Here is a 24,278-nt window from a genome sequence, read left to right as displayed (position 1 = left end):
ATGTCTTGGTTTATTCTGTAACGAGGCAAGAAAGTTAGGCAATGTATGCATTTAAAAAAAAAAGAAGCAAAAGTAACAGAAATAAGCTTAATTAATTGCTTCCCCTCAAGGTAAATTCCTGTACATGGTGAGGTTACTTTCCAGGGAAGGTTCTGTATTTTCAGTCTACCTCCTCTGGGATTTAACCATCCACCCATGTGTTTACTGAAGAGGGAGGATCTTGGTGGTTGAGTGTTTTCTGGGATGCTGCAATACACCTCTTTAACCTTGAATTCCTGTAGATCTGCTTGTTATAGTGGAAAAGACCCTGATGCCTACGAGTGTCAACTAGACCCTCAATGGGTCAATTGTAGTGGTTCTTACCCCTCATACTTTTGTTCTTTCCCTATGTGAGTGAAAAGAAAGAGATACAGCATTTAAAAATAGTTAATAACATAACTTATCTGGAGGTTTGAAAGTTTGTCCTCTGTTTTGGACATATGCTGCTGCTTTATGTTCCACTACAACTGTGGGTGTGCAGACAGAGCTTTCTATACCTCTTAAATTTTTTATTTTTTTTCAAATAATTTGAATAGTCTATGGATCTCAGTGGATAATTGAGTTGGTAAGTCAATGCATACTCATATTTCATTCCTCACTATTGCTCCCAGTGACGGTATCGGTCAGTCTCCTTTGGCCTGTGCTTCTAATAACTGCTAAGATCCATCTTCTTCAGGGCAGGATTTACAAAGGTCAACAGACCTTTTAGTAAAGAAAAATGGCATGGTAGTACAAAGAAGGATTCTTTGCCCAGATCTTCTTCACCTAAACAGAAAATTCCTACTTTGATACAGTGGAACTGTTGTGGTTTTCTTTTAGGTTCATTTAGGTTTTGGTTGAATCCTATTATCCTGTGTATCTCCCCTTATAAGAAACTTTTCAGAAACCTGCTGTTACTTTCATTTTTTGGCATTTCACTTTATTGAATGGTAGGTTGTTTGATGGACAATTTCTAATTAGTCTCCCATCTATTAATGACTGTGTGGAAACAGTAATTGATTGCATTGTTCAAGCAGCTGTTTATTCTAGACCTTAAACCTTGACATATTTCCCGTGGTATTCTTGTCCATGAGGGTATTCAGCCTGCCAGTGGGCACAGGAGGCTCAGAAAAGGGTCTGGGATACCTTTCATGGGTACCCCATTCTTTTGAACCACATTGCTTTCCAGGTAGCCTATGCCCATGCTCAGCAGGTCAGATGTTAAAGCCAAAAGGATTTTTGGATTACATTTACAACTAGCATTTCTTCTACCACCAGTTCCAAAGTTATATTGAGTAAAATTTGAAAGGTCAGTGGGAGGTATCTTTCTAATTGCCTCTCCTTTCTCTTGAAGAGCATTGCTGATACTCTTGACAAGAACCTTATCTTTTTAGCACTTCTATTTTTACCTTGCTTTCTTGGACATCAAGTCTTGGGCAAACAGTTACCTCATTCCTTTGGGGCTGATCATCTTTATGGCTTTAATCATCCTTTTATAGTGGTGGAACTCCAGCTTGCTCTTCTTTAGCAGACCTAAGGATATTTGCTATAAAATGCTTGCCATCTCTCTGCTACCTCTTTTGCTATTTTCTGGTTGTTTTTAACCACATTTGGCAGGAGAATATTTTTCCTGATGCTTGGTGGAAAGCTGTTCTACATTTTTCTAATACTGGGAAGAATCCTAAAATTCCTTCTAATTATAGTCCAGTTGCTTTGCTAGTTGTTTTTGTAATGCCTTAGAGAGGATGGTTAATGCCCATCTTGTTCAATTCCTTGAATTAAAAAACCTTCTCTCACCCACCCAATGTCACCAGTTCTAGCCAACATTTTCACGACTCAGATTGAATCTGAAGAGATAAATTCAGCCTTACACCTACCACTGAACTGATACAGATATGTTGGCAATGGCTATATAATTGCTAAGTTCACATCTACAGAACACACACTTAGTTTTTTCAACATGTTAACTCCATACATATACCCCAACACCAAGTTCACCTGTGAACATAAGAAAACCAACCAAATAGCATTTCTCAACCTTAAGATCACAAGAACTGATACACAGTTCAAAACAGAAATCCACAGAAAAATCACCCATAATGGACTATACATTCCCTGGGACTCAGCACATAAAACAAAACTAAAACTCAATATTTTAAGAAACCAAATAAACACAGCCACAAAACTATGCTTATCTCATAAAATTAATGATGAAATCAACAAAATAAAACAATTCATCAACATCAACAAATGTCCTCCAGAAACTGTTGAAAAAATTATATACACATGCCTAGATCAACGATACAATCAACAATTAACAAATAAATATGGTTTTGTATTACAGTATGAAGTCATTCTTGAAGGAAAAAAAGGGTAATTCAGATTTATTTCAATTTTTTTGTTACAAGGTCGGTCAAATTGATTGATCCAGTTTTGAGTTAGGGTAGAGAAAAATAACAAACTATTACATTTTACTTAGGGATTGCCCAAAGGAAGTTTGAGATAAAGAAAAATATTTTAAATTTCTACCTGAAAATTACTTACGCATAGACCATTCAAAATAAATATTCAGTATATTCATGGACAGATCTTTATTTCATTTTATCAAAAACAATTCACTGAAAACATGATTCCTTGTATGTTAAAGACTGTAATATTAAGTGAAATAGTACAAAATTTTCTGAAGATATGCACACTATATTCAAATTTAAAAGTATTAAATATAAAAAAAAAAAACAGTATAAAGAGGTCACATGGTCAGCTGTATAGATCAAGCCTGTGTTGAAACAGTTAACATTATGAGTACTGGCTTCTGTTGTGAGTTAGTAACATGACTGTTGTCTTATTTCATTCTAAAAATAAAACTAGTGGTTGAAATTATTTGAAATTTAATAATAATTTTGCTAAAAGTATGTAGTTTTAAAAAAATAAAATATTGATTTTAGGAAGTAACATGCTGAGAGAAATGTTTCACGTGTCAAGATTTTTCAGAATATCTTGTAAAAATAAAAACTTAAAACTTGTATATCATTATAATATGGATTATTATCTTTTTTAATTGGCATAACATAAACAGATATTAGTTTAATAAAATTTTGAATGTAAGATACTAAAATTTTGTGTCATGAGCAGTAAAGGATACTTGTGGCAAAAGAGTTAATAAACTTCATGTTATAACTGCATAATAACTATCCTATTCAACTGAACAGAATATACCCAATAAAAGGAAAAATTAATTAAATATGTTGTCAGTTTGTTATCAATAAAGCTAATGAATTTCTTTGTGTGTATTTATAAAAGGATACAACATTAAGCTGTAAATGTTATATATCCTTTTTATAGTTGCAGGGACATTCCAACTAAAGTGAGAAAAATTATTCATTTGAATATCAGAAACATAATTCTTGTAAAATTCTAATAGAATTATCATTTTGCTTTTAAAAAGTTTATAATTTGATCACTTTAAATGGGTGAAACAATTTCTGTAATTGTGCATGTGGTTTTCATGTTCTTGCTTTTAAATTAAAATGCAGACATTCTCACTAAGTTTGGCATGCAATTTTAGTAGGAGAGTCACATAATACTTATAAAGCAAAAAAGAATATACCCTCAAAAATATTTTTCATATTTGGAAAAATTGAAACTTCTAAAATTCATGGTTAGTTTTATTCATATGATTGATATAATTTCTTCTTTTTGAACATTATACAGTAACTGTTTTTGTGGTTATATATGAAGCATAATCAACTACTGATCTTTCAAATGTTAGTTATATTATATGAAGTTATTTTTGGTTGTGCATGTAATTAAAATCTATAGGTGAAATTTTAATTAGAATGTTATACAACTCCAGCAAAAAAATTAAAATTTAAAGTTGTTCATTTGGTAACTTGAGAATGAGAAGTGATGATATATTATTAATTTAACTCAGCATGTACTTTTTGTGTGTGTATCTTTTCAGAAACCCTCTTCCTGAAGCTCTTTTCACAGCATACAAAGCTAGATGGGCCTATTTGAAAAAACGTATTCCAAGTGAAGTTTTAGAACTGTGTACAAAAGCTGGAGTCTTGTTGAGAAATAGCCTTAATTTTGCTTCTCACCATGTTCCTTCACAAATTGTCCAGGTTTGTTTAAAACAATGTTTACTTTATTAAAATAACAATATTTATTTGTAGTACATTGTTATTAGATACCATTACTTAACAAAATACAATATATAATAAGGTTTGTACAGGAGTGTAAAAACTGTTAAAGTACTTGAAATTACCTTTCTTTTTTGCTTTCTCAAATTAAAGTTATTGAGATCTTTAAAGATATACATTTTAGTTACCACTGAAGTTTCAGAAATTTCCTAAAATGATCAGTGCTGGTAAATGTGGATAGTTGGTGAACAAATAATAACCCTCACCCTCTACAATATGTAACAAATCTCCAGCTGTGGGAAAAAACAATTCATAAAATACAGCTGTGTAAATAAACTCCTACTACAGCAATTTGTGACTTAAGGATTTGATTAAAGAGTAATTATACACAAATATATAAATCTTAAAACCAGTAAGAACAATATTCAAGCTTTGCTCCAGTATCTTTATGCAGAAATATATTTTACGTTTATGGGTGATCTCTGTTATATGATATAATCAAGTTTTGAAATGTAACATTTTGTAAAAATTAGTGACTAAAGAGTGTGGTGATTGCTAACATGAAGTTAACTCTTTCAACATGGGTTTGGTCCATATGATTGACCATGTGACTTTTTAGTACTGATTAATGAAGAATAGTTCTGAAAATAGCTACAGGAAAAGTTTAGATACCACTGGATAGACCATATTGTAAACTTTTATGTCAGTATAAAATGAATAAAGTAATCTATGGTTTATTGAAAAAGTGTGTAAATATAGCTTCTGCTGAGAAGAACAATGGTATTTAGTGGGAAGTTTTATAAGACTTAGGAATAAACTACAAATTAATTAATTCTTTTATAGTTTCATAAGACATTCTATGCTTTTCTTAAAAATGTTAAGTTACATTTGTTTGAAAGTTATGGCTATTTTCTTTTGTTAAATTATTTAAGTGTAGCGAGTACTTCATAAAGTTAAAAGCAGTAGATGCTGTTCAGTGCACTTTGGTTTAGTATTTTCACAGTTATAAGTTAAAAAGTCATAGAATATCAGTAACACCTCTCTGATTCAGAAGTAATTAACATAGAAAGTGTATATTGATTATTAAAAAGTACACATTTCAAGATGATAATTACAGAGGTGTAAGAAGAAAGGATATTAAACTTAAAAGCATAACTGAAAACATTGTGTTTTTGGTTGCACTTGTGAGCAGAGTGGTTTCAATATAAAAACTATCTTTAAGGTGTTTGTTATAAAGTATATAAAATTGTTATAGCAAGATTCAGTTGATGAATGTCAAGATTTCTGGAAACTGATACCATCTTTCCATAGTTAAGTGTTACTGTGGTGCATTGTAGTTGCATTGCATGGTTATTTGTTAATGCAGTGCATCAGCAGTGCAAACACAGAATCACAAGTATGTCCACTATTATGCAAAGATTTCTGATGTCCATACACACATCTACTATGGAATTAATTTGACATGCAGCAGATACCAACAACTTAAATTAAAAATTATTAATACTAGCCATCTTTAGCTGCAACTGAATGTACAAAGGGTCACTCTGTTGAACCAGTCTCATACTGAAGAAAGAATGTTGACTGTAATTTCAAATTCACTCTGCATATATACATAAATGTGATAAGCTTTTAGTAAAATGTACGCTGTTGGGAGAGTTGATTCTTATTATATGGACATTCATTTAATACTGGAAGCTGGGTCCCTAGATTGATAGATCAAAAGCTAACATGTTATGTTCAGGAGAGCCTCTCATGATCTATTGAAGAGAAAATAGTATGATCCTCATCCCATTCTTGCATTAATGTCGGTTCCCAGTAGCATGGGTTTTGATTGTAGTTGGCTCACCAAGTTGTATGTCATACTCTAGCCACTCTACACCTAGGGGCACATCCATTGTTTTACATACTTATAAGTTGTGGGATTGAATTACATACATATTTATATGGCTAGGATTACTTTCCTGCCACAGTTCTTTCCCAGTTGGATATATTCCTCTCTCTTTTTCTGCTATTATCTATCACACATTTCATGGATGGCTGAAGAGTATACCTGGTTCAGAAGTGGTGTGGTTCTGCTCATCAGATCTTCGGATTTGACTCATTTCCAGATATCCTCTGGACACTTCACAGGGTACTTCTGTCATTCCCTTGCACCAGTCTTGTCACCTAATCAGTGTGGGATTCTAGCTAATGTTGGGAGCAAAGGGGTTTACTGTATTGGAAGCTATAATTTTCCTGTACTAAAATTGTATTTATGTTAGGTACTTCCCTCTTCTCATACTTCTTTTCTCCTCTCCAGTACATACATCTTCTACCAAACCTTGAAATGATAGTTTGGTAAAAGTGTATAGACATTACTCCTGATGGTTGAGTAGTGACTTATGATGATTTAAATGAGAGACATGTTGGAATCATTCAATTTTAATAGTAAGTAGCAGAAGAATTGTGACATGTGAAAATAAAAAACTGCTTATAGTGGGCAGCACTAGACGATGGTAGCTAATCTTGTGAGCAACAGAAATACCTATTGAAAATATGTTTTCAGTATAGGAAAATTATAATGTATGGTCTGTTTGATTAGAACACCACTGAGGTAATCATATGTGCACATTTAATTCCTCAACAAGTGTCTTCTGTAATGATTGCTTATAAAGCTTTATTTTATAAAAACCTTCTCAAATAATTGTTGTAAATAAGTTGCATATTGGATTACAGCCTACTATAAGGATACATTTGTGTTAGGATCTGGTCAGAGCCAAGGTGACTCACAACATACATTTTCAGGTTTTTTAAATTGAATTTTGTAGTGTTGTGGTAATCTTGTTATATACTAATGGATAATGACTTGAATGTAGAAGTATAATTAAACTTTGGCATTGTTTGAGATACAGTTTGTATAAGGAATGGTTTAACCTTTTCACAATGGGCATGTATAATATACATGAGTCTACATACACATTTGCACACATTAAATATTTATGCCATAGCTTTTGATACAGTATGTGCATCTTCACAAAATTTGGTAGACTTTTAGAAAAGATAAATTTTTATGTAAATAAGAGATCAGATTTTTAATGAAATATTTTAGTGAAATTATGTTTGTTAATATTGAGTCTGTTTGGTTACTAGTCCTAGTGCAAAGTGATTTCATGTTATGGTTAAAAAAAAACCAAAAAAACCAACTATTCTTCATCCCCAGAATCTCGAATATTATTTGTGTAATCTCTAAAACTTCTTAAATACATTTCAAGTGTTTGTTTTCAGTAAGAATATGTATTTTGTTATTTTGTATACCATAACTATGTGGAATCTCCTAACCATCATAAAAAAAAAGAAGAGGAAATCAATATAAATTATGCTAAAATATTACATTTTATAACATGAAAATACAACTGTATAGTCTGTGTAGCTTAAATCACATAATGCTATATATTTATTATTTTTTATTTTGTGACCTTCCAGTCCTGTCTAGCTAACATTACATAACTTGTATTATATATTATTATTTGGAAATAAGTTATAAAACTTACTTTTCTTAAAATATAGAACAGTAAATAAAGAAGTAAAGCAAGCACTTATCTCTTCTAGCTATGATCTTTGAACTTGGTTACTGCTGGACATAAGTTGCTTAGCCTTTTCAAATTTTGCACATTTTTCAAAACGGTCCCTTAGATACACTTTCTTCAATACATGATATGTGAATAACCAACTGACAGCTTAGAAAAATGGAAAGAGGTGTTTGATTCAGTACATAAGTCATATATCAACAAAATAAAAAGATATGAGGTTCTTATTTTATATTCTAGCTTGTCAATAATGGTAATTTGAGTTCCCAATTTGAATGAAACTATAGACTTAGTATTTTGACATCATAAATATATCTAATTTTAACCAATAGTGCATTCATTATACCATGTGATTCACTAAAAATTATATGTAGGTGAGTTCTTTTAATATTTACTTTTAAATTAAGAAGTGAAATTATATATAATATTAAAGTTTGAATTATAATCCACAGTTTTATTTCATACTTATTGACATAAATTCATATAGTAGTTCAATAAATTTTTTAATGCAAGTCAACAAATGAGATGACATGACCTGTCACAAAAGGATTAATGGTAATACTATTTACTTGTATACTGAGGAACAATGCAATTTCTTGATTTGTTAACATATTTCCTCTAGAATATTTTTGTTATTCACATTGTATACTAACCATAATGAAAGCTGTAATGCAATTGGAATTTGCAATTTCAATACAGAGCTTACCATAATGGTCATAAGCTCAAATTTTGGGAGCATAGGAATTCTGCAGTGTAGACAGTATTAGTTTTCAAATAGATGGTTGGCTTTTGGAATGACTTACCTTCAAAGGTGGTAGAGAAAGAACATTTAACTGAGTTCAAGAAATGACTGGATGAACACAAGAGCAGTAGGAAGTGGTTATAGTTTGGAGATTGAAGAGACATTATTGATGGACTACTCTGCTTCTTTTTTGTCCCTTTAAATTTTTATGAATTTACAATTTTATTCTAAGGTTCAGCTGGATCTGAGGTGTTTCACATTGTAACTATTCAAAGGTGTGCCAATGAGGTTTAAATGTTATTCATAAATTAGATGTATTAGTTTTAGTGATATGGGAGTCATTAAGGTTAATTCCACTCTGGTAAAAAAAAAAATTTTTTTTTCCCCCTATGATTTAATAACAGGATTTCCAGATTCTTGCATGTGATTGGCTGCTCAGTACCAGAACAGCTTTGTGGGAGGAAAGCTTATGGATTACCAAGAACTCTTCTGTAAATTCAGGAGGAGGAGATCAGAGTTTCACAACAGCATATCAGCATGATTTATGTTTGTTACGCAAGTTAGCTCATCGAATGCCAGAAGCTCAATCAAAGGTTTGACATTTCAAGTTAACATTAGGCCTAAATGTTTCAAAAAATTAACATGTTGGAATTTTTATTCCGAGGTAATTTTATTGTGTTACTTATAAGCCATGGAAAGGTAAAGAATTAACTTATTGTTTCCTTGTTTGTTTGGTAATGTTACTGAAGTAATTGCCTTTTAAGCTTATATTATAAACATTGTAGTTTTGCATTGTACAGACCAATGTGTGTTAAACATTGTTCATTGTACAATTAGAGAATAGAAATACTGTTTCCTTGGGACTAACAAGTATACACACACTATTCTTGTAATTACATATGATAGAACTTGCTGATAATCAACGCTTTATGTGTTCTAACATATTTCATAAAAGGATAAAACCAAACAGTATTTCAAAAGTGGTTTGAACAGTTTTGATACCTAACTCTCATAACTTTGTTTCAACAGCTGCCACTGTATGAAGCTATCTTACGAATGATTACTGGAGCAAACCCAACCAAAACTTACTTTCTTCTGGATCGCAGTTTAAGGAAGAGAATTAACTCTTCACCGTCAATCATTTGTACTAAAGGTAAAACTTTTTATTTTCTTACTTTGTTATAATAAGTTATTTAAACATTAATCTTATTTTTCAAACATTGTCACTTTATTATCTCTGATAAAACTACCTCAATTACAAATAATTTATTTTTAGTCATACAGGTTTCAGAAATATATTAGTTCATGTTAGATTTACATAGTGTTTTATCTAAATATGATACTAAAACATTTTCCTTTAGATGCATGGCAATTTCAATCAGACACCTACCACAGTTTTTGTTAATATCTTATGCTGTTATCTACAATATAAGAAATTTAGTCACCATGTTCTTGCAGGTTGAGTGAAAAAAATTAAAATCAAAGGTAATATATATTAAGGGGATCTAATGTATGAATATTAGCAAAAATCAGTAACTAGTTTTATTGGATTTAGCAATTTAGTATTTAATGCCTTCAAAATTATTAATGAGGTTTGAAAGTGTACAGTTAAAAGATTTATTAATTTATAGGAAGTGGAGCAAATCAGTTGGAGCCTGGTGACAGAGACCATGCTTATGCTTTAATGCTTGCTTGCCGGCATTTACCACAGCCAATGCTTTCTTCACCTGGGGATCGTGAAAATATGCTTGCAGATGCTGCACATATCCTGGAGAAATTAGGTGATAAACGTAAATTGAAAGATTGTCAGAACATGATGATCACTCTTGGAACTGTTGTAAGTGGTGTCCAGACATAATGGAGCAGAATAATTTGTATACATGCAAGTGATGTTAATATAAAGTTACTACTTTAAAAAACCAAAAATATATGAAAATGTTGTGATAAACTGTATCATTGTACTTTTCCTCTTATCAGTCATTTAACAGATTAATTACAAGCGAGTCTGATATCTAACAATTAAAGTTTGGCTTCTAATATTCTAAACAATGTAATGTGTGAGTATACGCTTAACACAATCATTTTTAACTGTTGATCAAAACAAGCTACTTACATAGATCATAATTAAAAAATTAACCCAGTAATGGGTATGGCTAATTACTTTCTTACTTATCAAAGTTATGATGCATTATTTCATCATTGGGTAGTAACTACATGTACTGGTAATCTAGAACCAATATTTTATTTTCATCAAACAAGATAATGCCAATTATACATACAAGTCACAATTATAATGTTGTCCAAGTTCATGATGATTGTTAAAAATCAGGACAGTTGCAATTTTTATATTATATGAGTAATACAAATTCTTCCATACTTTTAAAGTTAAAATCTAATATTGGAATCATATGGTGCAATAATTAAATTCATGTAACCAAAAATTATTTTCCTAAAAAAAATGTAAACTTACACTGATTAACACTTTATTCCTTACATCATTACAGAGTAATTTATCCTGTATTCAGTATTTACATGCACTAACCAGTTCTTTGTGCTAGATCAATTATACTTAAAACATGTTTTCTCCAAAATAGTGATAGTTACCTGATAAATTCAGAAGAAAAATGTATTCCTGAGAAATTAGCAATATATTCATCAGACAGGAATCTAACTTTATTAATATATAAAAACACCATAGCTGTGTCAAGAAACATTTCTTTAATCAGATGTTCAGGAATTTACGAGAGCCATCATCACTAAACTATAATGGAAAAAAATAACGTGAAATGCAGAGGAATAGCAAATTGTGTAAAATAAATAGACATGCATGTCAAGATCTTTATTTTAGGACAGTTAAATGCACAACTAATACATTTAATTGGGTGGAAGAGAAACATTTAAATTGATAAATAGAAGTACTGTTTAGGAATGATTTTATTTGTAATTAAAGATTAACTTTTGCATGAAATTATGATAGGAATTTGTAATTTATGAGAAGTGGAACTAATTATTTGTAGTCTGGTAATACAGAGACCATGCTTATGTTTTGATGTCTGTTCATAAGTTAATATATACGAGTAATGCTGCAATTATATTTATAAACAATCAATGAAAACCTAATGGTAAGCAAAGAATATTTGGTTCTAAACCTTTTTACTGATTTTTAAAGGAAGAATAAAGAAATCGTTTGCTGTTTAACATTATTATTATTATCAAATATAGTAAGTGTAGAGTGCTGTCTGGGTTTGGAACTTAAGAAGTGGCCATTACCTAATTTTGAAGTGTCGTTTCTTTGGAAATTTTGTTTAAGTAGGGGACAATAATCATTTTTTTAAAGATTGAGAAGTTAACAAGTACTTGTTTTTATACATTCTAACAAGTCCTCTAGAACTGATGGATATAGAGCAGAATTCTACAGATTCTTTTCCTCCTTCATTTTTCACAAGTGATTTAAATTTTAAATGCTCTCTTTGAGCTACACATTCTTTTGTCATTTGTGAAGCTTGTGTCATTACACTTGTCCCCTAGAGAGGTGACCCTAATCTTGCAAACTATCCAATCAGTCTGACTACAAACTGAATGACATAGCATCAGCAAATAGATGACTGTTTCACCATCAGTGATAAATGACAATTCAACTGCCTGTATCACAAGATCGAATGTTGTTAAAACTGATGACCTTTAAAACTGCTGTTAGATTATACCAAAAGAAGAAGAAGAAAGAATTGGTGATCTTATCCTTAAGAATAATTAGAAGACTTTTCACAATGTCAAATAATTTATATACTCTCTTAGAAAATGCAGTTTTGGTAGTATATTTGTAAAATGAAAAAAAAAAGTGAAATAAATGGTTGAATTTTTGTGAAATGGTTGTTTTAACCGAGTATATCCTCATTCACCAATGTTTTCTGTATACGTTATGTATTGGACGTTTACATAAAGTGTTCTTAAATAATACTTTAATCCAAGAATTAACTTTTAAATGTTAAAAAACAGTTATTTTTAAGATAATCACATGCTGATGATATCTCTTTCATAACTGCCAACTTTTAAAGTGCCAAGCCACTTATAAAATGTTTCGCTTTGTACGAGGAATCCTTAGGAAGGCAGATTAATATTCATAAAATTAGAAGCATGTTTTTGATAGAATGTTTAATCATATATTTGATGCAAAGGGTGTACAGGTAATACATGAGCTGTTTAAAATTCTAGGTATCACTTTCCATAGTAACACTGAGATAGTGAGGCTTGAATTGGACAAATATATTTTGTTCCATGTAATGCATTCTTATCACTTAGAAGTTGAAATTTAGTAGGAGATTCACTTGTACCTGGTATTCTATTAGTGCCAACTGCAAGTTCTTTCTCTAAAACAGCATCACTATCAGAAATCTTGTATATTTCACATGGAATGATGAATAAAATAAGGTATGATGCTATTCTACATCACCATAATTATAAAGGTGGTGACTTGATTTATTTATGTCACAAGATTTTTGGTTTTGTTAAATCCAGAATGTTCATTTTTAATTATTTTTATATGGTTCTTTTATGGGTGAACATACTTGTACGAAATTGGGTTTTAGGACTGCTTCGTGCCAGATCTTTTACGAAAAACATGATCTTCACAATTCTTTACGAGAGAGAGTATGCTTGCTTGGGAAACATTACCTTAAGGTAATTACCCTACCATTAACAAACTGTGTTGATTAATTTTGGTTATGCTATTATTTTTATTATCCTCTTATAAATTAGGCCAAGAGCAAAACAGTGATTATGTTAATATGCAAATTGCTGATGTCAGGGCCCTTCTCTGGGATAACAGCTGGCTTATTAATGCCACTGCCTTTATTCAAGAATGTTCAAATATGTGTATGAATGTTACGGAAAAGAAATGACTAGATTATACTATTTAAAATCTTGTCTGTATCAACACTGGTTTTCATTTTTAAAAATTCTTAATGTGAATGCATATGTAATATTAATGAAATGAGATTTTCTATGGTAAACAATATTAATAACACTAACTCAAGCTAATGTCTTGTATTCTGAAAGATTGTAATTAGACATAGAACAACACATACTAATCCTTTAAAGGTTATGAAAATTGATATTTTTTATTTCCTGTTTTTATGATGTTACCCAAACTAATTGCAAAACTATTACATATAAATATGCACTCAACTGGATTGTTTTTATGCAACATACAAAATGAAATTATTGACTATCTACTGATTATAGCTGCATTTATGTTTTTAAATTTAATGAAGAAATCTACATTGATTATTTACTGACTTTCATTAATTATGTTGACGTAATTTATAATAATGAATGTTTATAAAGTTTACTCAACTGAAGCTGTTAAAATACATTTAGTTAATAAATATACTCAAGGCCAGATTGAACCATACTTAATTTTTACTACAAATAATATTCTGTTAACTCAAACATGTCTGATTTCTTTGTAACTCAATAATAATAAAACAAGTCTTGTTTCTTTAACTTGTGGTGGTAACATATTAGTTTGTTCAATAGATATGTTGATCTATGAAATATATCTAATAATTTCTGTTTTTTTGTTTACATTCTCTGTTTTGGAGAGCTTAATAGAGAAGAAAGACTGTGTAAAATGTGTTGTTGGCAGTGAATATGAAGTACACTGAAGCTGAAATATTGTTTTTCACACTCCTTACAAAAACCTTAAGGAACTGGATAAAGTAGTGTTAAAAATGTACTTAATAGTATTATTTTATGACTTGCATACTTTATTAAATCAGTTGTAAGCCTGTAAATGTTTTATTGCTATAAGCATATGTTTCAATCATTTGCCTACTCTAATGTTTTTCTAAGTTGTTTATAAATGTGGTGTCTATAAACTGGCAAAATGATACGCCAGTTATATACACAAATTTTAAGCTCAAGATTTATGTAGCAGAAGAATTCAAAGCTCCTGTATCCTCCACTCTAATGTGTATACATAGCAGAATAGTCTAATTACCCCATTTCCAAAAGTGAACCTTTAGTAAAAGATTTATTAATTACAAGTGACTTCATTTCTTTCCAGTTAAATCTTTTAAGATTTTTCTGTTCTATTCAATCATCAGTGTAAATAATTTTACATTTAATTGTATTAATTTACTGTTATTTAATATATCTATGTAAATTGATATTCCTGTAGTTTGTTCCACACTTTTGTTTCCATTATTAACTCCATCTCTGTCACATCTCTGTCAGATATGTTTTGGAAATGAGCCTAGAAAAGGCAGTTTCTTTTAACTTCACTTTTAGATACCATAAACTTGTATATTAATGAAATAAAAGTTTATTTATGTTCTGCTATATTTCTGCACAAATATATATAAATATTCCATATATGGATTTATATGTTATATATATATTATTTCAGTGAAACTATAGTTAATAGAGATTTTTTTTTACAATGTTTGTTGCAAAATTAATAAATATAATGATCTAGTGTAAAAGAAATTACATTAATTGTTAGAAAATAGTTTCCAAAAAATCTGTTTTGGTAGAGTACACTGAAATAACGTGTAACACAAAAATCAACATTGCAATCTGAACAGTTTTTTTTTTGTTCTTTTTATCACCTCTCTTTTCTTTTGAATCACTTTGAATGCACACTGTCTTGTTTGATTACTTTTCTTTACTACAGCTGGTAAAATGTCAAGGAAGTGGCATCCTTTCAGACAAATGTGGATTTGGTATTAATGGTACTTTTTATTATCATCTCAATTACCACCATTTCTTAATTCCAAATGTTTCCTTTGGCCTCCTATTTTGAATAAAAAACCCAATATTCAGAATTTCACTTATAAAATATGGATGAAAAGTTTTGTAATACTTCTGCCCTCACCTTCTTGTAATGGGATAGTGCAGTCAATGTTAATGAACTCTTTCAATGTCACCTAAAGTTTCATTGTAATTAGTGGCTACTTTTAGCTTCTTCACTTTTGTTTCTTAATATCAATCATTTTAGTGTTATGAACCAGTGAAATAAGTGTTAAATCTTTTTTTTCTCTCTATCCTTCTAATACATAACACTAATAGGCCATGATTTCCTCTTTCTTCAACATTTTTGTCTTAAAGTCTGGAGGTATTTCTTTTCTTACAAGTTTTACTCTCCCTTGTATGTCAGTGATTTGAGAAATATCTGCTAGCTGTGAGCAAGTGTATTAATTGTTCATTGTTAACTCTTGTCCAGTAAAGGTTTCAGTAACAACATCACAACCTGTGAAGACATATGAAGTGCTTTATATTCTTTTATAATAACTGTTCCTTTTTCCTATGTAAATTAAGACTTGATCACATGTATCCCAACTTGATTTCACAAAGCATAAACATCTTGATATCAAATCTGGCCTTTTTTTAGGAACGTAATGCCCCTAACCAAGTCATCTCTTGAACAGCATGAGGTGTCAGTAGCAATGCCTTTGTCAAGTGTATAAATCATCATAACTCAAATTATCTAAGACAGGCTATATTTTATTCAGCTTTGAACTTTGATGAGTTGAGTTTCTGGGTATCATTGTAAGAGAAATGAAGGTATGGTTTCAACATTACATGCCTTTGGTAAGAAATAATGTGGGGAAAAGGTGTGGTAATAAGATAATCTTAAAACAAATAAATGTTGTTCAAACTTACAAACAAACTGTAAAATTATGTTAAGAACGTGTGAATCTCATTTGTTGTGGGATGCCATTAACTGCTCCAAGATTGGTGAAACTTATTTTGGCAAGCTTAGGGACAGTTGCATAATGGTTTTCTTTATGTTGTTATCATACCTACTAAATACTTCATCAAAAATGGCAAAATGTTGTCAATAGGGTCAATATTGACATTCAATGAAGTAGTATCATGAAAATGAAACCTAGTTAGAGAAAGGGAAAGTTGATTGGTTGTGTCTGGTTTTACCCTATACATGATTGTGATAAGACATCATCATTGCACACTAAACTTGTGATATATTTGTTCTGATATAGTAGTTTTATTTAAAGCAACTCAAAATGAACAAAAAGTGAGAACCATCTGATAGATTAAAAAAAGTCTATTAACAGTGCCATCTAAAGTCCACTGACATGATAAAATATTAAGTAATCAAAAGTAGAGTGAAAAATGGTTTGCCAGAATTAACTCAAGCAAATTATCGAATTGGTTAATGTCCTATTACACAAGATATACAACAAACATGAAGTGTTTGGGAAAAGTGACCTAAGTTATGGAACAGTGTTAAGAAATTCAAGTATGAAACTTGTATGTATATTGTGCATGTGATTTTTGTTGTTTCTCTGAAATTAAGATATTTGGGAAATAAATTTACTAACACTATGAAAAATTGAAAATGAAAGAAATGTATAATACTGCTTCTTAACATGATATTTAAGCAAATAAATATATTGAATATTTTTCCTTCAAGTATGATCTGGAAATAAATATTTACAATTTTACAGAATACATTTTTAGCTTTGGAAATTGTGCTTCATTTCTACAATAACAGGTCCATAAAATGAAAACTTTATGCTTAAAATTTCATTTATGAAAAGAAATGTCTGGACACCTTATACATAACTGCAAGGATTTTTCATTGAAGCCCCATTTTTTTATTTGTGACAGGAGAAAGGATTATTAAACATAAATACACCATCTCTTTAACATTCAAAATCAGTACTTGAAAGAGTTTCTTATTAACCAAGCTGAAACATTTGAAGTAGGCTTAGCTTAACATAAAATTCCATACAAAGGTACTACAGTTTGATCCTTATATGATAATTTGGTCTAACAATACTTGTCCAGTAATTTGACCCAGTTTTAAAAGTAGCAAACTGTTAAGAATTTTTTTAAACTTAATATCGGTCAACAAACGTTTCCTCATTACCCACAAACTTCTATGTAAAAATAACGTAATTAAATATTACAAAGAAATCATTTATCTTGTTCTTTATGTGTGTGTGTAATTAATTACTTCAAATAAGCCTCTAGATATATTAAAACCTGAAATTTTTGCTTAAAAACACTTCTATAACTACCACCAGAGACAAAATAAATGATGTAACCTTAAAATATATTCATAAAAATGAATGCCTGTAGTGAAAAAAATTTTGTTCTATGGCCTTTACTTAATTAATGGCCAGGCATCATGTAGACAATTTTTTAACAAGCAGTTGAGATGTATAAAAATATACACTTAATATAACAACATGTATGATCTATATTTCAACACCACAGATTTAAATCATTAAAAAGTAATCTCGGGGAATAATGACAACACTTAACTAGACACCATTTAAAATTTCAAATAATTATTTTCCTAACAATTCAGAAATAAATATACAAAAATTATATAATCATACAATCATTAAACAAAATACGAATAAATGAGAAAGTAGAAGTGATTGTTCAAATTAACAAAAAGTGCTTTACTACAAAAGAAGCAATTAATATGCAGTCTATTTGTTCTTATAAATTTGTACCTTTATGTTTACACCTTCAGTTATAAACATTAATTTTCTTAGAAAAAGATAACTATTAAATTAAAAATGACTTTAGTTGTGACATCAAAATAAATACTTTGTTGAAACTTGTTTCGTCGTCTTAATAGATTTAAAGAATTTTAATGTTTTTTAGTTTTTGCAATATACACAAAATTGTCTGTACAGTTACCTTTTACCAACTATATAAATGAATGTAAACTTTATAACAGAGTAACCAAGCTTGTAAACATACTTAAAAAAAAGTTTCTTCACTGTAACAATATGTTGTTTATTAAACACCTAACGTATACTACTATAACTGACACAAATGGGTTTTAGAAACACCTATATGAAATGAAATTTTAAAATGATTTTCCATATGAAAGGTACTTGTGGGAGTTGCTTTAGTAATCTTGTGAAATTGGACTAATTTAGAAATGTGGAAGTTTGGCAACATAAAACTATTTTCAGTTGTTAACCTCAATGTTGTAAAAGAAACGTTTTTTCAATTATGGAGAATAAATCACTAAAAAACAAGTGTGCAAGATCTAAGTCCTATAAATCATTGTCCAACTTTTATATATTTATAATACATGATAAAATTCACATTCTAAAAATGTGTCTCTCTATGTAAGATATTTATAGAAGTTGGTTTAGTAATCTTGTGAAACTTGGCTGGTTTTTAAATGTGAGTAATCCATTTCTGGTATTGAATGTAGTGTGTGTTTTTTTTCAGTATTAATTACCAGAAAATAAGTATTGGTTTGATAACATTTAAAATAATGGATTTTTGTGCTATCAATGGTAATTTTTTCTTTCATTCTTGTGTTTGTCCAACACCTTATGGCTCTTTTCTTACTAGTACTTTTAAAATGTTAACAAAGCCATAAGGACCAACCAAAAATTTATAATTTAGATAAACGTCAGTGCCCCTAAAATGATATGTACATATTAAAGAAAAATAACAAAGAAAACGTACGATAACTGTATAAACTAAAATCTTCTATATACAAATCTCATTAAAAATCTGACACAGTCTGTGGAATGTAGAAACTTTTAAACATTTTAATTCATATCCTAGAAAAAATTCTTAATTTCCTTATTTAATAGGATTTTGGAAGAAAAAAGTTCTCTCTAAAACAAAAGAACCTATCTTGTTACATTCTGGAGAAATATATTTACATCAATAGCACATGAATGACAACAATAATGTATTCTCAATTGAACTATACTGATCTGTTTCATTGACTTTTTTAAGTAACAAAAGAAATAGAATAAAACTACTCAAACATAGTTTAATAAACCATAAATCATGGTTTAATAAAAAGATAAAGCTTCAGAAATTTGCTGTGGGAAAGCTACAAGTATCTATTAATAAATACCTAGGACAGGCATTCCTTGTATATTACTTTGAAATAAGTCTTCATAATTATAACTATTTAAAACAAATGTAGAAGTGTGATAACATTACCATAATTATTTTATTCATCATATTGCTGACAATAAAAGAAAATCACAGAATTTCTAAACCACTGAACAAACAAATTAAAAATGATGCTGTTTGTATAATTATTTGCCTCACTTTATATCAGTTAACCTTAATGACATAGAAAACGTTTTTTTCAATTATTAAGAATAATTAAGTACTTTAAATGGTGGTTCTACTTTAGGATGGATACACTTCTTTAGCAGATTTATTATCATTTCTCAGTGCCTTGATGTCAACGTTGAAAAACTGAACATGGTTTGACATTTATTAACTTTATGACTCCTTATATGTTCCCCAGTGGATAGGAGTAAATCATAATACTCCTTTTGCTATCAATGAAAGTACATTGCAATGTCATTCAGTATTATACTATTGATGAACTTGAATTTTTGTGATGATGATAAGTCCACTTGAAGTAAAAATGTATTCTCAAGATGGCTGGTATGGGTATTGAAAATAAAGTACAGAACAACATTTTGGCATTCATAGGTCATCTTTGTTAACTTTCAAATGAATAGAGACAAAACTGATTTTGTTTTTATGATTACTGTGTTAGTCGCCTACAACAGTGAGGTGTATGTATGTTGCACTTTCACCTGTACATATCAACAAGACCAGACTGCTCAAAACCACTAGGATTATTTTTCTGTTACATGACATTTCTTTTCCTATCATTAATCTTCTTTCAGTTTTATTTAGTTGCTCATAATGTAGGAAAACGTTTTTTGTCAGTATGTATTATTTGTTTAATTTAACACACTAGCTTCCTGGTTGCTTTTTTTTTCTATTTACATAAACTTGTAATTTGTTTTTTAAACTTTTCAAGATATGTTGTTCTAATGCTTTTCTATTGTATATTAAAAATATTTACCTTTTCAATTGTATTACATATGCCACCAATTCTTCACATCTATGTTACCTCCTTATAAATTTTCGTTATACTACACACATCTGTATCATCTTCCTGTTGTATGTGTTTCAGTAACATAATTACCTCTGCTATTCAGTATCAATTTGATCATCCACAACAGCCCAAAATTACATCTGAAGAAAACAGTGGTTGCTTGAAATTTCCCCTTATTAAAAATAATTTCATCCAGGTTTTTTTTATTATTTTCAAGATAATAGTATATTAATTTGTGTGACATAGATGTCTTCATCAAATTAATTTCAGTTCAGTGGTTTTTAAATAATCACAGATGCTTTCAATTTTACTTTTATAACTAATGTTTCTTGTCTACCCTTAACCTAAAGTTGTATTATTTATGACATGAAAATCATCGAGAAAAAAGACTGTTTTTTTTTTGTTTGAGAATAAAATATACCAAACAGAAATTGCTGCATTGAAAATACGGGCAATTTCACATTCTGAAGAAGAAAAAAAATCTTAAAAGTTATTAGTTTTATTTATCTAAACAAGTATGATCTGATCCTTACCAGATAAAATAACCAGAAATATACGCTGTACAAATTCAAATGTAAAACGGACACTTAAAAATAATTTAGTCTGGCAAGCTTAAAGCCAGTTAAAACTTTACCTCATTACAGTTATTTTTGGAAGATTTCTTAATTGTTACAGCATTTTTATGTTTACATCTCACAATAAATATACACTTCTGGATATTTTTAGTTCTTATTACAATTAACAACAGCTAGAGCAAGTGGTCTATGACTGTAACAAATTAACAATGTTTAAGTTAAAATAATCATGACAGAATTCTATTTACTTTAAAGTAGTCATAACTACATAAAAAGAAAGAACTTGGTACATACTTACATTAAGTTAGAATACCAGTTTAAGTTGTACAAAAGCATACGATCACATAAGGTTAATTGTTCTAAGACTGGACATTCCCAAAGGTGCCTGGTGGTGGTCTGTACTGTTTGGGCAGAGCCATTAACTGTAAACTGTTGAATGCATACTTCCTCACCCCCACATTCTTGAAAGTGTTCTCTCGTCTTGTTCCTTCACTAAGGAACACCCAAATATAAGTATTGAAAATACTTTAATGTTTTAACATTTTAAACAACAGAACTTGAAGAAATGAATGAAACTTAATTACTTATTTATCTGAATATATGTATGTACATATACACATATATTAACTTTCCTTTCTTTCTTCAATATTAGTTTTTACCAATCAGTAGGTATGAGGTAAAAAATATGTAATATCACTTAGACATAAAAAAATGAAAACCTTTACACATTACTGATGAGTGTGAAAAGTACTAAGATATGTATTGTTTCAAAGTTTATAAGAGCTAATTAAATAAAAATTTTATATGCATTCTCATTTCATTTAACAACACAACAGCTGAAAATTGTATAATGACTTCATAAATATTTAAAAAACAATATTTCTGAGCTTCTGACTTTTACAACATTTCTGTTTAAGAGTTTCATCAAAAATTTTCAACTAAGTCTGAAGCTTCAACAACAAAAAGCTACTTTGTACAGTGGACCCCTCTAAAGCAGCCACCTTCAGGACTGAGACAAACTGGCCTGATTAGAGGGGTTCCACTGTACATAATTAGGGATTATGTAAACAAAAAAGGGACTGTGATTGAATGACTGCTTTCAAGGAGTGGCCGCTTAGAGGGGTTCCACTGTAATTTGTAAGCATTACATTCCTCAGTTTTTTGTCTTAGAACTCCAATAAAACCTGTTTTCTCTCTATGAATTGCACATAAATGAAAGTTATTATAACATCTTTACCTTACCTTAAAGTAAAAGGTTATAAGATTATGTTGGATACTGTCAGTACACAAATAACAACTATGATTTAGAATATATCCTTGGTATTAACAGTAAATTTATCAATAGCTTTCTGATGGGAAAAACTGTCTGATAACATTTAAAAACTTACATAAACAAAGTCTTCAAATACAACTGTAATCTGAACAGAACACTGCTATCAAAACAATACTTGCTGCTAAGTCTTGGAGGAAATAACAGTTTACTCTTGCAAAGTATGTAGCTTGCCCAAAACTGCCACATTAAATTTAATTTTACAACTGTATATAATGAATATAATAGCATACTAATGAAAAAAATGTCTAAATTATACTAAATGTTATCGGCCTTTAATTAATTCTATACGCAAGTATATTGTTAATTATTCATCAGGTTTCTCATGCAAATATACATATTTCCTGCAAATCTAGAGCTAATAAAATAAAGTACCTGAAATTCTTTTTTGTACATGATCACATTGTGCCAAACACCATTTTAACCACAGAACAGTGGTTTAGTGAATGGCTCTGAATTTATTTTTTTTAAGTAAACTTTTAGCTCATAGTTTTATTTATCTCTTTACTGATTTGAGAACCAATTACAGCCATGGTTACTGTGGATTCCCTCTTTTCTCTCTACTGATCTTTAGAATATCAGATGATTTTGTTCTGAACATGTGATTACCTTCGCATGCAGGACAACACACGAGGGACTTCCTTTTCATCCAGGTCAAATTCATTTTGCAGAACAACACTCTGTTCCAGTGTTACAGACATCGAAGTGCGATCCTTTCCACTCTTACAACAAGTGAACCTAAGTCCTTTAAGTCGAGAGCAAATCTAAACAGAAACATCATTTATGTAGAACTATAAATGACTTGTTCAAATGAAACACACAGACAATGTTTACCTTTGATATTAGACATTAATAATAAATTATCAATGTCATATTTGTTGAAGAGAATCGTATGGTACCATTGATACCAGCTGTACTTGTAAATATTTGTGGTGAACAATATCACTGAATTATTAAAGTCACTTTTTCAACATGACATAGAACCCCATCTCTTTAATTTTGTATATCATGTCATTTTTTATCACTACCTTTAAATATGTCTTAATGTATTGGCTAGCTAAGGGTTTCATATTTCAAACTAATTTATAATTTTCATAATACAAGACTCTGGTCATCTAATAAAACCCTAGATTGTTTAACTGTGTCTGTTCATGTACTGTTTCCAACCAGTTCTATAAACACGTATACATACACACACACACACACACACACACACACACTATCAAGTATCCAGCACATTGAACTAATGCATCAGTTCAACGTAATATCTTTTGTTGTATTTCAAATAAAAGATGATTAAAGACACATCAGTTGTTTATCTAAACTGTACATCATAAGATATAGTAAACCCAAAAAAATGTGTTGATAAAATTACACAATTTTAAAATATAAAACATAAATTTAAGTTCATACTCCAAATTATAAAGTTATAGCCCTTATTTTCATCTTTAGCATTTTGAAACATATTTCAAAAATTTTTCTTTCTTGGTAAATAATATCATAGGTTATACGGGAATGCATATGAATTAAAATGTTATGATTCAAACTACTGGCTACCTTTACAAAAACTATATATCTAAAGTGTTGCTAGGTGCATGGGGCCCATGCCCCAATTCTCTTTTAAAGTGCCCTGAATCCCCAGTTAGTGTCTTGAAAAATCAAAATAGAAAACTATAATCAACATAATGAAACTAAAAATATTCTGCACCTAAAACACCAAAATATTTTAAGCACTTAGTGACGTCTCTACTATTTACAGTAGGTTTTCTTTCAAATAATAAACTAACAAAAGTTTAATCACTAATGGATAACTTATCAAGTTATGTTATAAATATCCAAATAATGAATGCAAAACACTAAATATATAGAAATGATTGAGACTAGTAATAGATAATCACTGATAACAAATATCTACAGAGTTTGATTAACAAACAGAATGAAGGAAAGTTAAATAATAGCACGAGTAAAGTTTAACAGGTCTTTTTTCTTTCAGTTTTATGTCAAAGATAAGTTGCTTTTCTAGA

The 24,278-nt window shown here is 29.8% G+C and overlaps 2 protein-coding genes across 7 annotated transcripts in view; one reads left to right on the top strand and one right to left on the bottom strand.

Moving 5' to 3' along the window:
• LOC143238121 (sterol regulatory element-binding protein 1-like) overlaps positions 1–16,901 on the top strand; it is a 48,771-nt gene extending 31,870 nt beyond the window's left edge. The window contains exons 13-16 of the mRNA XM_076478080.1: positions 3,980–4,142; positions 8,873–9,061; positions 9,498–9,621; positions 10,100–16,901. Of these exons, the coding sequence (XP_076334195.1) occupies positions 3,980–4,142; positions 8,873–9,061; positions 9,498–9,621; positions 10,100–10,326 (703 nt within the window). The 3' untranslated portion in view covers positions 10,327–16,901. The remainder of the gene's footprint in view (positions 1–3,979; positions 4,143–8,872; positions 9,062–9,497; positions 9,622–10,099) is intronic.
• A 162-nt stretch (positions 16,902–17,063) lies between these two features.
• Positions 17,064–24,278, bottom strand: part of LOC143238119 (inositol polyphosphate-4-phosphatase type I A) — a 68,446-nt gene continuing 61,231 nt past the window's right edge. For 4 of the 6 annotated variants that reach the window (XM_076478074.1, XM_076478077.1, XM_076478075.1 and 1 more), the window contains 2 exons: positions 22,864–23,018; positions 17,064–21,411 (listed from right to left, as the gene is read on the bottom strand). In XM_076478074.1, the coding sequence (XP_076334189.1) occupies positions 21,219–21,411; positions 22,864–23,018 (348 nt within the window). In that variant the 3' untranslated portion in view covers positions 17,064–21,218. Of the gene's footprint in view, positions 21,417–22,863; positions 23,019–24,278 lie in introns of all 6 variants that reach the window. The other 2 variants (XM_076478078.1, XM_076478079.1) reach the window with 1 other exon arrangement.

Source organism: Tachypleus tridentatus, chromosome 13 (genome assembly GCF_004210375.1).
Source record: "Tachypleus tridentatus isolate NWPU-2018 chromosome 13, ASM421037v1, whole genome shotgun sequence".
In the NCBI taxonomy this organism is placed as follows: domain Eukaryota; kingdom Metazoa; phylum Arthropoda; class Merostomata; order Xiphosura; family Limulidae; genus Tachypleus; species Tachypleus tridentatus.
The sequence above is the reverse complement of the archived record's forward strand: the minus strand, read 5'-3'. Positions and strand labels throughout refer to the sequence as shown.